General features: G+C 51.1%; 1 protein-coding gene across 1 annotated transcript in view; it reads left to right on the top strand.

The window, feature by feature from the left end:
- The first annotated feature begins 277 nt into the window (after positions 1–277).
- Positions 278–13333, top strand: part of LOC108803323 (pancreatic triacylglycerol lipase-like) — an 18515-nt gene continuing 5459 nt past the window's right edge. The window contains exons 1-2 of the mRNA XM_018575171.1: positions 278–341; positions 526–662. Coding sequence (XP_018430673.1) covers positions 278–341; positions 526–662 — 201 coding nt within the window. The remainder of the gene's footprint in view (positions 342–525; positions 663–13333) is intronic.

Genomic DNA, 13333 nt, shown 5'->3' with positions numbered 1-13333 from the left:
CCCACCAGAGACCCCGCACAGCCCACCATAGACCCTGCACAGCCCACCATAGACCCCGCACAGCCCACCATAGATCCTGCACAGCCCACCATAGATCCTGTATAACCACAAACAGACTTCCCAATCCCTCGGCAGGTGGAGAGCTCTCCTATATGTAGTTGGTGTGACTGTTCGGCAGGTTTAATGATGAATAATACAAGTTATAGAAGAAGAATTCTATCCGGATGTACAAACGTTTTATTTCCTTTTCAGAAATCCAGACACATCCATCTGCAATATGTTGCTGTCTGAGCTTCTTACAATGCTGATCACTTGCTGCTTATCGATGAACACAATACAAGGTGAGAATTGATTATTATCTGTAACCCGGTCACTATGCTCCTCAGCATCACATGACATGCTAGGGAGGCGGGGCTACACACAGCTCCTAATTTGTGTGATTCCTTCCATTGTGTAGAACTGTTATTGACACCAGAAATCCCCCCAAATATTAGATGTGATTGTGAGACCTACGTGTCCCCCCAGGAGACGAAATCTGCTACAACCATCTTGGCTGCTTCTACAATACCAAATCCGGGAAGATCCGCCCTCTACCCTGGAGCCCCGAAAAGATCAACACCCGATTCCTCCTCCACACCCGGGACAACCCCGAAATGTACCAGGCAAGTCCCCGATCTATTACCATTAGTATTAGTCGGGATATCCTCGGTCTGGAGGTTGGTAGTTGGGATCTCCTCGGTCTGGAGGTTGGTAGTCGGGATCTCCTCGGTCTGGAGGTTGGTAGTCGGGATTTCCTCGGTCAGGCGGTTGGTAGTCGGGGTTTCCTCGGTCAAGCGGTTGGTTGTCGGGATCTCCTCGGTCTGGCGGTTTGTAGTCAGGATCTCCTCGGTCTGGACGTTGGTTGTCGGGATCTCCTCGGTCTGGAGGTTGGTTGTCGGGATCTCCTAGGTCTGGCGGTTGGTTGCCAGGATCTCCTCGGTCTGGAGGTTGGTTGTCGGGATCTCCTCGGTCTGGCGGTTGGTTGCCGGGATCTCCTCGGTCTGGAGGTTGGTTGTCAGGATCTCCTCGGTCTGGACGTTGGTTGTCGGGATCTCCTCGGTCTGGAGGTTGGTTGTCAGGATCTCCTAGGTCTGGCGGTTTGTAGTCAGGATCTCCTCGGTCTGGACGTTGGGTGTCGGGATCTCCTCGGTCTGGAGGTTGGTTGTCGGGATCTCCTCGGTCTGGAGGTTGGTAGTTGGGATCTCCTCGGTCTGGAGGTTGGTAGTCAGGATCTACTCAGTCTGGACGTTGGTTGTAGACTCAACGACCGGATGGCCTACCGTTGTCGCGATCTACTAGGTCTGGCGGTTGGTTGTCGGGATCTCCTCGGTCTGGAGGTTGGTTGTCGGGATCTCCTCGGTTTGGAGGTTGGTTGTCGCGATCTACTAGGTCTGGCGGTTGGTTGTCGGGATCTCCTCGGTCTGGAGGTTGGTAGTCGGGATCTCCTCGGTCTGGAGGTTGGTAGTCGGGATCTCCTCGGTCTGGAGGTTGGTAGTCGGGATTTCCTCGGTTAGGCGGTTTGTAGTCAGGATCTCCTCGGTCTGGACGTTGGTTGTCGGGATCTCCTCGGTCTGGAGGTTGGTTGTTGGGATCTCCTAGGTCTGGCGGTTGGTTGTCGGGATCTCCTCGGTCTGGAGGTTGGTTGTTGGGATCTCCTCGGTCTGGCGGTTGGTTGTCGGGATCTCCTCGGTCTGGAGGTTGGTTGTCGGGATCTCCTAGGTCTGGCGGTTGGTTGTCCGGATCTCCTCGGTCTGGAGGTTGGTTGTCGGGATCTCCTAGGTCTGGCGGTTGGTTGTCGGGATCTCCTCGGTCAGGCGGTTGGTTATCGGGATCTCATAGGTCTGGCGGTTGGTTGTCGAGATCTCCTCGGTCAGGCGGTTGGTAGTCGGGATCTCCTAGGTCTGGCGGTTGGTTGTCGGGATCTCCTCGGTCAGGCGGTTGTTAGTCGGGCTCTCCTCGGTCAGGCGGTTGTTAGTCGGGATCTCCTCGGTCTGGCGGTTGGTTGTCGGGATCTCCTCGGTCTGGAGGTTGGTTGTCGGGATCTCCTAGGTCTGGCGGTTGGTTGTCCGGATCTCCTCGGTCTGGAGGTTGGTTGTCGGGATCTCCTAGGTCTGGCGGTTGGTTGTCGGGATCTCCTCGGTCAGGCGGTTGGTTATCGGGATCTCATAGGTCTGGCGGTTGGTTGTCGAGATCTCCTCGGTCAGGCGGTTGGTAGTCGGGATCTCCTAGGTCTGGCGGTTGGTTGTCGGGATCTCCTCGGTCAGGCGGTTGTTAGTCGGGATCTCCTCGGTCAGGCGGTTGTTAGTCGGGATCTCCTCGGTCTGGCGGTTGGTAGTCGGCATCTCCTTGGTCTGGCGGTTGGTTGTCGGGATCTCCTCGGTCTGGCGGTTGGTTGTCAGGATCTCCTCAGTCTGGTGGTTGGAAGTCGGGATCTCCTCGGTCTGGCGGTTGGTTGTCGGGATCTCCCTGGTCTGGAGCTTGGTTGTCGGGATCTCCTAGGTCTGGCGGTTGGTTGTCAGGATCTACTCGGTCTGGCGGTTGGTTGTCAGGATCTCCTCGGTCTGGCGGTTGGTTGTCGGGATCTCCTCGGTCTGGCGGTTGGTTGTCGGGATCTCCCTGGTCTGGAGCTTGGTTGTCGGGATCTCCTAGGTCTGGCGGTTGGTTGTCAGGATCTACTCGGTCTGGCGGTTGGTTGTCAGGATCTCCTCGGTCTGGAGGTTGGTTGTCGGGATCTCCTAGGTCTGGCGGTTGGTAGTGGGGATCTCCTCGGTCTGGCGGTTGGTTTTCGGGATCGCCTCGGTCTGGTGGTTGGTTGTTGGGATCTCCTTGGTCTGGCGGTTGGTTGTCGGGATCTCCTCGGTCTGGCGGTTGGTTGTCAGGATCTCCTCAGTCAGGTGGTTGGTTGTCGGGATCGCCTCGGCCTGGCGGTTGGTTGTCGGGATCTCCTCGGTCAGGCGGTTGGTTGTTGGGATCTCCTCGGTCAGGCGGTTGTTAGTCGGGATCTCCTCGGTCAGGCGGTTGTTAGTCGGGATCTCCTCGGTCTGGCGGTTGGTAGTCGGCATCTCCTTGGTCTGGCGGTTGGTTGTCGGGATCTCCTCGGTCTGGCGGTTGGTTGTTGGGATCTCCTCGGTCTGGTGGTTCGATGATCCTCATCTGATTTCTGTGGGTTGTCATTATTATGATTTGCCACTAGATGTCGCCGTCTGATCACAATATATAATGAGATCTTCATTTCTCGTTGAAATGTTTCTCAATCAGCAATTATAATTTAGACAATCAGATATTCTGATACAATGTAAATCGATGTTTTGTACAATCTGTAAATCATCCAAACTGGTCATTGAACTCCGCGAATCTGACGATCTGAAGAAACTCCTCGGAATATCCATTCATCTCCTCGGTCTGGAGCTTGGTTGTCGGGATCTCCTAGGTCTGGCGGTTGGTTGTCGGGATCTCCTCGGTCTGGAGCTTGGTTGTCGGGATCTCCTAGGTCTGGCGGTTGGTTGTCGGGATCTCCTCGGTCTGGAGATTGGTTGTCGGGATCTCCACAGTCAGGCGGTTGGTTGTCGGGATCTCCTCGGTCAGGCGGTTGGTTGTCGGGATCTCCTCGGTCTGGAGGTTGGTTGTCGGGATCTCCTTGGTCTGGCGGTTGGTTGTCCGGACCTCCTCGGTCAGGCGGTTGGTTGTCGGGATCTCCACGGTCAGGCGGTTGGTTGTCGGGATCTCCTAGGTCTGGCGGTTGGTTGTCGGGATCTCCTCGGTCTGGAGCTTGGTTGTCGGGATCTCCTAGGTCTGGCGGTTGGTTGTCGGGATCTCCTCGGTCTGGAGATTGGTTGTCGGGATCTCCACAGTCAGGCGGTTGGTTGTCGGGATCTCCTCGGTCAGGCGGTTGGTTGTCGGGATCTCCTCGGTCTGGAGGTTGGTTGTCGGGATCTCCTTGGTCTGGCGGTTGGTTGTCCGGACCTCCTCGGTCAGGCGGTTGGTTGTCGGGATCTCCACGGTCAGGCGGTTGGTTGTCGGGATCTCCTCGGTCTGGAGGTTGGTTGTCGGGATCTCCTCGGTCAGGCGGTTGGTTGTCGGGATCTCCTCAGTCAGGCGGTTGGTTGTCGGGATCTCCTCGGTCTGGACGTTGGTTGTCGAGATCTCCTCGGTCTGGAGGTTGGTTGTCGGGATCTCCTATGTCTGGCGGTTGGTTGTCGGGATCTCCTCGGTCTGGAGCTTGGTTGTCGGGATCTCCTAGGTCTGGCGGTTGGTTGTCGGGATCTCCTCGGTCTGGAGATTGGTTGTCGGGATCTCCTCAGTCAGGCGGTTGGTTGTCGGGATCTCCTCGGTCTGGAGGTTGGTTGTCGGGATCTCCTTGGTCTGGCGGTTGGTTGTCCGGACCTCCTCGGTCAGGCGGTTGGTTGTCGGGATCTCCACGGTCAGGCGGTTGGTTGTCGGGATCTCCTAGGTCTGGCGGTTGGTTGTCGGGATCTCCTCGGTCTGGAGCTTGGTTGTCGGGATCTCCTAGGTCTGGCGGTTGGTTGTCGGGATCTCCTCGGTCTGGAGATTGGTTGTCGGGATCTCCACAGTCAGGCGGTTGGTTGTCGGGATCTCCTCGGTCAGGCGGTTGGTTGTCGGGATCTCCTCGGTCTGGAGGTTGGTTGTCGGGATCTCCTTGGTCTGGCGGTTGGTTGTCCGGACCTCCTCGGTCAGGCGGTTGGTTGTCGGGATCTCCACGGTCAGGCGGTTGGTTGTCGGGATCTCCTAGGTCTGGCGGTTGGTTGTCGGGATCTCCTCGGTCTGGAGCTTGGTTGTCGGGATCTCCTAGGTCTGGCGGTTGGTTGTCGGGATCTCCTCGGTCTGGAGATTGGTTGTCGGGATCTCCACAGTCAGGCGGTTGGTTGTCGGGATCTCCTCGGTCAGGCGGTTGGTTGTCGGGATCTCCTCGGTCTGGAGGTTGGTTGTCGGGATCTCCTTGGTCTGGCGGTTGGTTGTCCGGACCTCCTCGGTCAGGCGGTTGGTTGTCGGGATCTCCACGGTCAGGCGGTTGGTTGTCGGGATCTCCTAGGTCTGGCGGTTGGTTGTCGGGATCTCCTCGGTCTGGAGCTTGGTTGTCGGGATCTCCTAGGTCTGGCGGTTGGTTGTCGGGATCTCCTCGGTCTGGAGATTGGTTGTCGGGATCTCCACAGTCAGGCGGTTGGTTGTCGGGATCTCCTCGGTCAGGCGGTTGGTTGTCGGGATCTCCTCGGTCTGGAGGTTGGTTGTCGGGATCTCCTTGGTCTGGCGGTTGGTTGTCCGGACCTCCTCGGTCAGGCGGTTGGTTGTCGGGATCTCCACGGTCAGGCGGTTGGTTGTCGGGATCTCCTAGGTCTGGCGGTTGGTTGTCGGGATCTCCTCGGTCTGGAGCTTGGTTGTCGGGATCTCCTAGGTCTGGCGGTTGGTTGTCGGGATCTCCTCGGTCTGGAGATTGGTTGTCGGGATCTCCACAGTCAGGCGGTTGGTTGTCGGGATCTCCTCGGTCAGGCGGTTGGTTGTCGGGATCTCCTCGGTCTGGAGGTTGGTTGTCGGGATCTCCTTGGTCTGGCGGTTGGTTGTCCGGACCTCCTCGGTCAGGCGGTTGGTTGTCGGGATCTCCACGGTCAGGCGGTTGGTTGTCGGGATCTCCTAGGTCTGGCGGTTGGTTGTCGGGATCTCCTCGGTCTGGAGCTTGGTTGTCGGGATCTCCTAGGTCTGGCGGTTGGTTGTCGGGATCTCCTCGGTCTGGAGCTTGGTTGTCGGGATCTCCTAGGTCTGGCGGTTGGTTGTCGGGATCTCCTCGGTCTGGAGATTGGTTGTCGGGATCTCCACAGTCAGGCGGTTGGTTGTCGGGATCTCCTCGGTCAGGCGGTTGGTTGTCGGGATCTCCTCGGTCTGGAGGTTGGTTGTCGGGATCTCCTTGGTCTGGCGGTTGGTTGTCCGGACCTCCTCGGTCAGGCGGTTGGTTGTCGGGATCTCCACGGTCAGGCGGTTGGTTGTCGGGATCTCCTCGGTCTGGAGGTTGGTTGTCGGGATCTCCTCGGTCAGGCGGTTGGTTGTCGGGATCTCCTCAGTCAGGCGGTTGGTTGTCGGGATCTCCTCGGTCTGGACGTTGGTTGTCGAGATCTCCTCGGTCTGGAGGTTGGTTGTCGGGATCTCCTAGGTCTGGCGGTTGGTTGTCGGGATCTCCTCGGTCGTCCATCCAACCCAATGCCACCCGATCCAATCCAACCCGATCCAACCCGATCCAACCCAATCCAATCCGATCGCATCCAACCCGATCCTATCCGATCCCATCCAACCCCATCCAATCCAAACCGATCCAATCCAACCCGATCCAACCCAATCCAACCTGATCCAATCCAACCCGATCCAATCCAACCCGATCCAACCCAATCCAATCTGATCCCATCCAACCCCATCCAACCCGATCCAATCCGATCCTATCAGATCCAATCCAACCTGATCCAATCTGATCCCATCCAACCCCATCCAATCCAACCCGATCCAGTCAAATCCAATCCAACCCTATCCAATCCAACCCAATCCAATCCGATCCCATCCAACCCCATCCAATCACAACAGATCCAATCCGATCCCATCCAACCCGATCCCATCCAACCCGATCCTATCGGATCCAATCCAACCTGATCCAACCCAATCCAACCCAATCTAATCCTATCCCATCCAACCCCATCCAATCCAACCCCATCCAATCCAATCTGATCACATCCAACCACATACAATCACACCCGATCCAATCCAAACCGATCCAATCCAACCCAATCCAATCTGATCCCATCCAACCCCATCCATTCCAACCCGAACCAATCCGATCCCATCCAACCCGATCCAATCCGAAACGATCCAATCCAACCCAATTCAATCCAACTCAATCCAACCCTATCCAATCCAACCCGATCTAATCCAATCCAACCCAATCTGATCCCATCCAATCATATCACATCCAACCCCATCCAATCTGATCCCATCCAACCCGATCCAACCCGATCCAATCCAACCCGATCCAATCCAACCCGATCCTATCCGATCCCATCGAACCCGATCCAATACAACCTGATCCAATACAACCCGATCCTATCCGATCCCATCCAATACAACCCGATCCAATCCAACCCGATCCAATCCGATCCCATCTAACCCGATCCAATCCAATCTGATTCAATCTAATCCAATCCAGCACTATCCAATCCAACCCGATCCAATCAAACCCGTTCCCGTTCCATTCAGTCCAATCCATACCAGTCCAATCCAATCTAATCCAGTCCAATCCAGTCCAGTCCAATTCAACCCAATCTAATCCAATCAAGTCAAATCCGATCCAATCCAACCCAATCTAATCCAATTCAACCCGATCCAATCCAGTCCAATCCAATCCAGTCCAATCTAATCGAATCCAATCCAAGCCCATTCAGTCCAATCCATACCAGTCCAATCCAGTCCAATCCAGTCCAATCCAATCCAGTCCAATCCAGTCCAATCCAGTCAAGTCCAATCCAATCCAGTCCAATCCAATCCAGTCCAATCCAATCCAGTCCAATCCAATCCAGTCCAATCCAATCCAGTCCAAACCCGATCCAATCTAATCCAATTCAACCCAATCTAATCCAATCAAGTCAAATCCGATCCAGTCCAACCCAATCTAATCCAATCCAGCCCGATCCAATCCAATCTGATCCAATCCTGTTCCCATCCAATCCAATCCAACCCGATCCAATCCAACCCAGTCCAAACCCGATCCAATCTAATCCAATTCAACCCAATCTAATCAATCCAGTCCAATCCAATCCAGTCCAATCCAATCCAGTCCAATTCAACCCAATCTAATACAATCAAGTCAAATCAGATCCAGTCCAATCCAATCTAATCCAATCCAATCCAGTCCAATCCAGTCCAACCAGATCCAATCCAGTCCAATCCAATCTAATCCAATCCAAGCCCATTCAGTCCAATCCAATCCAGTCCAAATAGTCCAATCCAGTCCAATCCAATCCAATCCAGTCCAATCCAATTCAACCCAATCTAATCCAATCAAGTCAAATCTGATCCAATCCAACCCAATCTAATCCAATTCAACCCGATCCAATCCAGTCCAATCTAATCCAATCCAAGCCCATTCAGTCCAATCCATACCAGTCCAATCCAGTCTAATCCAGTCAAATCCAATCCAGTCCAATCCAATCCAATCCAGTCCAAAACAATCCAATCCAGTCCAATCCAATCCAGTCCAATCCAGTCCAATCCAGTCCAACCAGATCCAATCCAGTCCAATCCAATCCAATCTAATCCAAACCAAGTCCATTCAGTCCAATCCATACCAGTCCAATCCAGTCCAATCCAATCCAATCCAGTCCAGTCCAATTCAACCCAATCTAATCCAATCAAGTCCAATTCAACCCAATCTAATCCAATCAAGTCAAATCCGATCCAATCCAACCCAATCTAATCCAATTCAACCCGATCCAATCCAGTCCAATCTAATCTAATCCAATCCAAGCCCATTCAGTCCAATCCATTCCAGTCCAATCCAGTCCAATCCAGTCCAATCCAATCCAGTCCAATCCAATCCAATCCAGTCCAATCCAATCCAGTCCAATCCAGTCCAACCAGATCCAATCCAGTCCAATCCAATCCAGTCCAATCCAATCTAATCTAATCCAATCCAATCCAGTCCAATCCAGTCCAATCCAATCCAGTCCAATCCAGTCCAACCAGATCCAATCCAGTCCAATCCAGTCCAACCAGATCCAATACAGTCTGGATTGGACTGATTGAATCCATTCCAATCCAATCTAATCCAATCCAATCCAATCCAAAACAGTCCAATCCAATCCAGTCCAATCCAGTCCAATCCAATCCAGTCCAATCCAGCGGATTGGACAGTCCAATCCAATCCAGTCCAATCCAGTCCAACCAGATCCAGTCCAATCCAATCTAATCCAATCCAAGCCCATTCAGTCCAATCCAGTCCAATCCAATCCAGTCCAATCCAGTCCAACCAGATCCAGTCCAATCCAATCTAATCCAATCCAAGCCCATTCAGTCCAATCCAGTCCAATCCAATCCAGTCCAATCCAGTCCAACCAGATCCAGTCCAATCCAATCTAATCCAATCCAAGCCCATTCAGTCCAATCCAGTCCAATCCAATCCAGTCCAATCCAGTCCAACCAGATCCAGTCCAATCCAATCTAATCCAATCCAAGCCCATTCAGTCCAATCCAGTCCAATCCAATCCAGTCCAATCCAGTCCAACCAGATCCAGTCCAATCCAATCTAATCCAATCCAAGCCCATTCAGTCCAATCCAGTCCAATCCAATCCAGTCCAATCCAGTCCAACCAGATCCAGTCCAATCCAATCTAATCCAATCCAAGCCCATTCAGTCCAATCCAGTCCAATCCAATCCAGTCCAATCCAGTCCAACCAGATCCAGTCCAATCCAATCTAATCCAATCCAAGCCCATTCAGTCCAATCCAGTCCAATCCAATCCAGTCTAATCCAATCCAGTCCAATCCAATCTAATCCAATCCAAGCCCAACCAGATCCAATCCAGTCCAATCCAATCCAGTCCAATCCAATCTAATCCAATCCAAGCCCATTCAGTCCAATCCAGTCCAATCCAATCCAGTCTAATCCAATCCAGTCCAATCCAATCCAATCCAGTCCAATCCAATCTAATCCAATCCAAGCCCATTCAGTCCAATCCAGTCCAATCCAATCCAGTCTAATCCAATCCAGTCCAATCCAATCCAATCCAGTCCAATCCAATCTAATCCAATCCAAGCCCATTCAGTCCAATCCAGTCCAATCCAATCCAGTCTAATCCAATCCAGTCCAATCCAATCCAATCCAGTCCAATCCAATCTAATCCAATCCAAGCCCATTCAGTCCAATCCAGTCCAATCCAATCCAGTCTAATCCAATCCAGTCCAATCCAATCCAATCCAGTCCAATCCAATCTAATCCAATCCAAGCCCATTCAGTCCAATCCAGTCCAATCCAATCCAGTCTAATCCAATCCAGTCCAATCCAATCCAATCCAGTCCAATCCAATCTAATCCAATCCAAGCCCATTCAGTCCAATCCAGTCCAATCCAATCCAGTCTAATCCAATCCAGTCCAATCCAATCCAATCCAGTCCAATCCAATCTAATCCAATCCAAGCCCATTCAGTCCAATCCAGTCCAATCCAATCCAGTCTAATCCAATCCAGTCCAATCCAATCCAATCCAGTCCAATCCAATCTAATCCAATCCAAGCCCATTCAGTCCAATCCAGTCCAATCCAATCCAGTCTAATCCAATCCAGTCCAATCCAATCCAATCCAGTCCAATCCAATCTAATCCAATCCAAGCCCATTCAGTCCAATCCAGTCCAATCCAATCCAGTCTAATCCAATCCAGTCCAATCCAATCCAATCCAGTCCAATCCAATCTAATCCAATCCAAGCCCATTCAGTCCAATCCAGTCCAATCCAATCCAGTCTAATCCAATCCAGTCCAATCCAATCCAATCCAGTCCAATCCAATCTAATCCAATCCAAGCCCATTCAGTCCAATCCAGTCCAATCCAATCCAGTCTAATCCAATCCAGTCCAATCCAATCCAATCCAGTCCAATCCAATCTAATCCAATCCAAGCCCATTCAGTCCAATCCAGTCCAATCCAATCCAGTCTAATCCAATCCAGTCCAATCCAATCCAATCCAGTCCAATCCAATCTAATCCAATCCAAGCCCATTCAGTCCAATCCAGTCCAATCCAATCCAGTCTAATCCAATCCAGTCCAATCCAATCCAATCCAGTCCAATCCAATCTAATCCAATCCAAGCCCATTCAGTCCAATCCAGTCCAATCCAATCCAGTCTAATCCAATCCAGTCCAATCCAATCCAATCCAGTCCAATCCAATCTAATCCAATCCAAGCCCATTCAGTCCAATCCAGTCCAATCCAATCCAGTCTAATCCAATCCAGTCCAATCCAATCCAATCCAGTCCAATCCAATCTAATCCAATCCAAGCCCATTCAGTCCAATCCAGTCCAATCCAATCCAGTCTAATCCAATCCAGTCCAATCCAATCCAATCCAGTCCAATCCAATCTAATCCAATCCAAGCCCATTCAGTCCAATCCAGTCCAATCCAATCCAGTCTAATCCAATCCAGTCCAATCCAATCCAATCCAGTCCAATCCAATCTAATCCAATCCAAGCCCATTCAGTCCAATCCAGTCCAATCCAATCCAGTCTAATCCAATCCAGTCCAATCCAATCCAATCCAGTCCAATCCAATCTAATCCAATCCAAGCCCATTCAGTCCAATCCAGTCCAATCCAATCCAGTCTAATCCAATCCAGTCCAATCCAATCCAATCCAGTCCAATCCAATCTAATCCAATCCAAGCCCATTCAGTCCAATCCAGTCCAATCCAATCCAGTCTAATCCAATCCAGTCCAATCCAATCCAATCCAGTCCAATCCAATCTAATCCAATCCAAGCCCATTCAGTCCAATCCAGTCCAATCCAATCCAGTCTAATCCAATCCAGTCCAATCCAATCCAATCCAGTCCAATCCAATCTAATCCAATCCAAGCCCATTCAGTCCAATCCAGTCCAATCCAATCCAGTCTAATCCAATCCAGTCCAATCCAATCCAATCCAGTCCAATCCAATCTAATCCAATCCAAGCCCATTCAGTCCAATCCAGTCCAATCCAATCCAGTCTAATCCAATCCAGTCCAATCCAATCCAATCCAGTCCAATCCAATCTAATCCAATCCAAGCCCATTCAGTCCAATCCAGTCCAATCCAATCCAGTCTAATCCAATCCAGTCCAATCCAATCCAATCCAGTCCAATCCAATCTAATCCAATCCAAGCCCATTCAGTCCAATCCAGTCCAATCCAATCCAGTCTAATCCAATCCAGTCCAATCCAATCCAATCCAGTCCAATCCAATCTAATCCAATCCAAGCCCATTCAGTCCAATCCAGTCCAATCCAATCCAGTCTAATCCAATCCAGTCCAATCCAATCCAATCCAGTCCAATCCAATCTAATCCAATCCAAGCCCATTCAGTCCAATCCAGTCCAATCCAATCCAGTCTAATCCAATCCAGTCCAATCCAATCCAATCCAGTCCAATCCAATCTAATCCAATCCAAGCCCATTCAGTCCAATCCAGTCCAATCCAATCCAGTCTAATCCAATCCAGTCCAATCCAATCCAATCCAGTCCAATCCAATCTAATCCAATCCAAGCCCATTCAGTCCAATCCAGTCCAATCCAATCCAGTCTAATCCAATCCAGTCCAATCCAATCCAATCCAGTCCAATCCAATCTAATCCAATCCAAGCCCATTCAGTCCAATCCAGTCCAATCCAATCCAGTCTAATCCAATCCAGTCCAATCCAATCCAATCCAGTCCAATCCAATCTAATCCAATCCAAGCCCATTCAGTCCAATCCAGTCCAATCCAATCCAGTCTAATCCAATCCAGTCCAATCCAATCCAATCCAGTCCAATCCAATCTAATCCAATCCAAGCCCATTCAGTCCAATCCAGTCCAATCCAATCCAGTCTAATCCAATCCAGTCCAATCCAATCCAATCCAGTCCAATCCAATCTAATCCAATCCAAGCCCATTCAGTCCAATCCAGTCCAATCCAATCCAGTCTAATCCAATCCAGTCCAATCCAATCCAATCCAGTCCAATCCAATCTAATCCAATCCAAGCCCATTCAGTCCAATCCAGTCCAATCCAATCCAGTCTAATCCAATCCAGTCCAATCCAATCCAATCCAGTCCAATCCAATCTAATCCAATCCAAGCCCATTCAGTCCAATCCAGTCCAATCCAATCCAGTCTAATCCAATCCAGTCCAATCCAATCCAATCCAGTCCAATCCAATCTAATCCAATCCAAGCCCATTCAGTCCAATCCAGTCCAATCCAATCCAGTCTAATCCAATCCAGTCCAATCCAATCCAATCCAGTCCAATCCAATCTAATCCAATCCAGTCCAGTCCAATCCAGTCCAATCTAATCCAATCCAATCGAATCCAATCCCATCCAATCCAGTCCAGTCCAATCTCATCCAATTCAATCCAACCCGATCCAATCCAATCTAACCCAGTCCAATCAAACCCGACCCAATCCAATCCAATCTAATCCAGTCCAATCGAATCCAATCCTATCCAATCCAATCCAGTCCAACCCAATCCAATCCCATCCAATCCAGTCCAGTCCAATCTCATCCAATTCAATCCAATCCAATCCAATC

The sequence above is a fragment of the Nanorana parkeri genome, unplaced genomic scaffold (assembly GCF_000935625.1).
Source record: "Nanorana parkeri isolate BGI_ZX_2015 unplaced genomic scaffold, ASM93562v1 scaffold3603, whole genome shotgun sequence".
NCBI lineage: Eukaryota > Metazoa > Chordata > Amphibia > Anura > Dicroglossidae > Nanorana > Nanorana parkeri.
The sequence above is the reverse complement of the archived record's forward strand: the minus strand, read 5'-3'. Positions and strand labels throughout refer to the sequence as shown.